Here is a 2,417-nt window from a genome sequence, read left to right on the forward strand (position 1 = left end):
ATAGAGTCCCGTCTTCACGGCTTCAGGCAGGCCTGCTTCAATATCATCGATGAAGACAAGGAACAGTGTGGGGGACACTTTTGGGAGCGAACGACGAGCCTGCAAGATGGTGCTCCCGCCAGCTGTTGCCGAAGGATGTCAGTCTACCAACCGACAAACCGAGACGACAGCTGCAGAACGCGTCGACCCACCTGGAACACCAGGACCTCAACAACGAAGGGGTTTTAGTTTTAGTGAGTGTTTCATGGCACTTGCAACACAAGGTCATGTAAGTGTTGAACATTAGAAGTGTTACAAGAGAGTAACAAACGCAAAAAAAGAAGGAGGGGAGATAAATACGATAGACGTTTGATAGGAAAGAAGAAGCAAACCACACCAGAGCACCCGCCAACCACACACTCGAAGGGGTTAAAGGTAAGTATGTGCAATAAATCTTGAAAAGAAAAATGTGCGAGAGAGCTACGTACATGACTTTGCTCGACTGTTCCCCTTTCAAGGTAACAAAGAAAGGCAACAGGTCCAGGACTTGGTTCTGAAAGAGGAGAAGGAAAACGGAAACGTTCCATATCAACATTAAACAAAAAAGTATTCTATGTATTCTTAGTTTTTGTTTTAGTAAGAGTTTTACGGCACTTGCAACACAATAAAGTCATATAAGTGCCGAAGATTAGAGGTGTTACAAGAGAGTAACAAACACAAAAAAAGAAGGAAGAGAGATCAGGACAATACATGTTTGATAGGAAAGAAGGAGCAAATCACACCAGAGCACCCGCCAACCACCCACAATAGATGTTTGATAGGAAAGAAGGAGCAAACCACACCAGAGCACCCGCCAACCACCCACAATAGATGTTTGATAGGAAAGAAAGAGCAAACCACACCAGAGCACCCGCCAACCACCCACATTCTATGTACTCACTACACACAAACAAAACAGAAAGCAGAGAAGCACAACGGAAAATCAATCGATTAAATATGAGAAATAAAAGTATGGTCTTTACTAATGAAACTATTTCATATTGTAAATTTTGCATTTGGAAATTTGAAAAAAAAAAGATTTTAATGGCAGGCATCTTTCCACTTTGAAAAAGGGTAAGAGAATATCTGAAGGCCATTTTCTTTTTCCTATCGACCATTCTTGAAGAATTTCTTCTCCCCAAACCTACCCATCCCCCCCCCCCCCTCTCACCACCCCCAAAATCTCCCTTCCCCACAGCTCATCACAAAATAACAAACACCAATGAAAAATAACCAGGTGGAACCCACAAGGAAAGCGTAAGAAGGGAAGACCAAAGATGACATGGAGGCGAGCGGTACAAGCGGAAATTAAAAAAGCGGGGACATCATGGAAACAGATAGAAAAGGATGCACAGGACAGGCTTCGCTGGAGTAATGTTGTTGATGGCCTGTGCGCCACTGGGAGTTAAAAAAGGGCAAGAGAGAAGAGATGAAAAAGAACCTGAAAGGAAGGAGACAAAGAAAAGAAGGACAACGAGAAAAATACCAAAAAGGGCACAAAATAAAGACTGAAGGATGCAGGTGGGGGTGGGGGTGGGGTGGGGGAAGGGGGGTGGGGGAAGGAAGGGGAATGGGGGTGGGGGAAGGAAGGGGGGAGGAGGGGGGTTGGGGAGGAAGGCTACAGCCCAACAACAAGAAAAAGGGAGAAGGATTAACAAAATGCAGGGTCAAATAGAGGGGGGGGGGGGGAGATAAAATTTAGTTTCTCACCTTGAAGGCCAGAGTAGTGTGGCAGTCTGTGAGCATGGAGAGGAACATTTCAAAGACCGACTCAACTCCAGGTCCTAACTCCTTGATGAACTGAGGACACAATGATAATAATAATAATAATAGATAACATTTGTATAGCACAAATCTCCGCTCAACAGCAAGCTCTATGCGCTTCACAATCTATACTATTACCCCAGCAGACCTGAGAGCATTCTGAAACAAACTCAACTTCCTGGGAAGCATACAGTGCAAGCAGCCATTTATAGGTGCTAAAACAATAACATACTGACAAGATCTTTCGCTGTCTATGGCCGGGTACCCATTTCCACCTGGGTGAAGCGAGGAAAACTCATGTAAAGTGCCTTTCCCAAGGACACAACGTCCGGCCCGCGGCTCAAACCCCTGATAGGGGGTCAGTTTATTTTAGTTTGTTTAGGGAAGTGTTTTACAGCACTCGCAACTGGATAAGATCATATGAGCGCACGAGACACATTAAACATGTTCAGTTTGGTCACAATTTTGAATTTCGCCCGGGTGGCGGCCAAAGCCTACTTGTCCATAGAAGTAAAATCAATGAGGAATACTTTGGTCAGTACCAGTGGGAGTGGGGGGGGGGGGGGCCATTTTTTGTGTTTGTTTATAAAGAAAACCAAAGAAGAAAAATTATTTTTTATTATTTTTTTTATATC

The 2,417-nt window shown here is 44.3% G+C and overlaps 1 protein-coding gene across 1 annotated transcript in view; it reads right to left on the reverse strand.

The window, feature by feature from the left end:
* Nucleotides 1–2,417, reverse strand: part of LOC101854982 (DNA-dependent protein kinase catalytic subunit) — a gene marked incomplete in the record, with an annotated part of 122,273 nt that overhangs the window by 73,567 nt on the left and 46,289 nt on the right. The window contains 2 exon segments of the mRNA XM_035972423.1: nt 468–532; nt 1,729–1,818. Of these exon segments, the coding sequence (XP_035828316.1) occupies nt 468–532; nt 1,729–1,818 (155 nt within the window).

Source organism: Aplysia californica, unplaced genomic scaffold, assembly GCF_000002075.1.
Source record: "Aplysia californica isolate F4 #8 unplaced genomic scaffold, AplCal3.0 scaffold00688, whole genome shotgun sequence".
In the NCBI taxonomy this organism is placed as follows: domain Eukaryota; kingdom Metazoa; phylum Mollusca; class Gastropoda; order Aplysiida; family Aplysiidae; genus Aplysia; species Aplysia californica.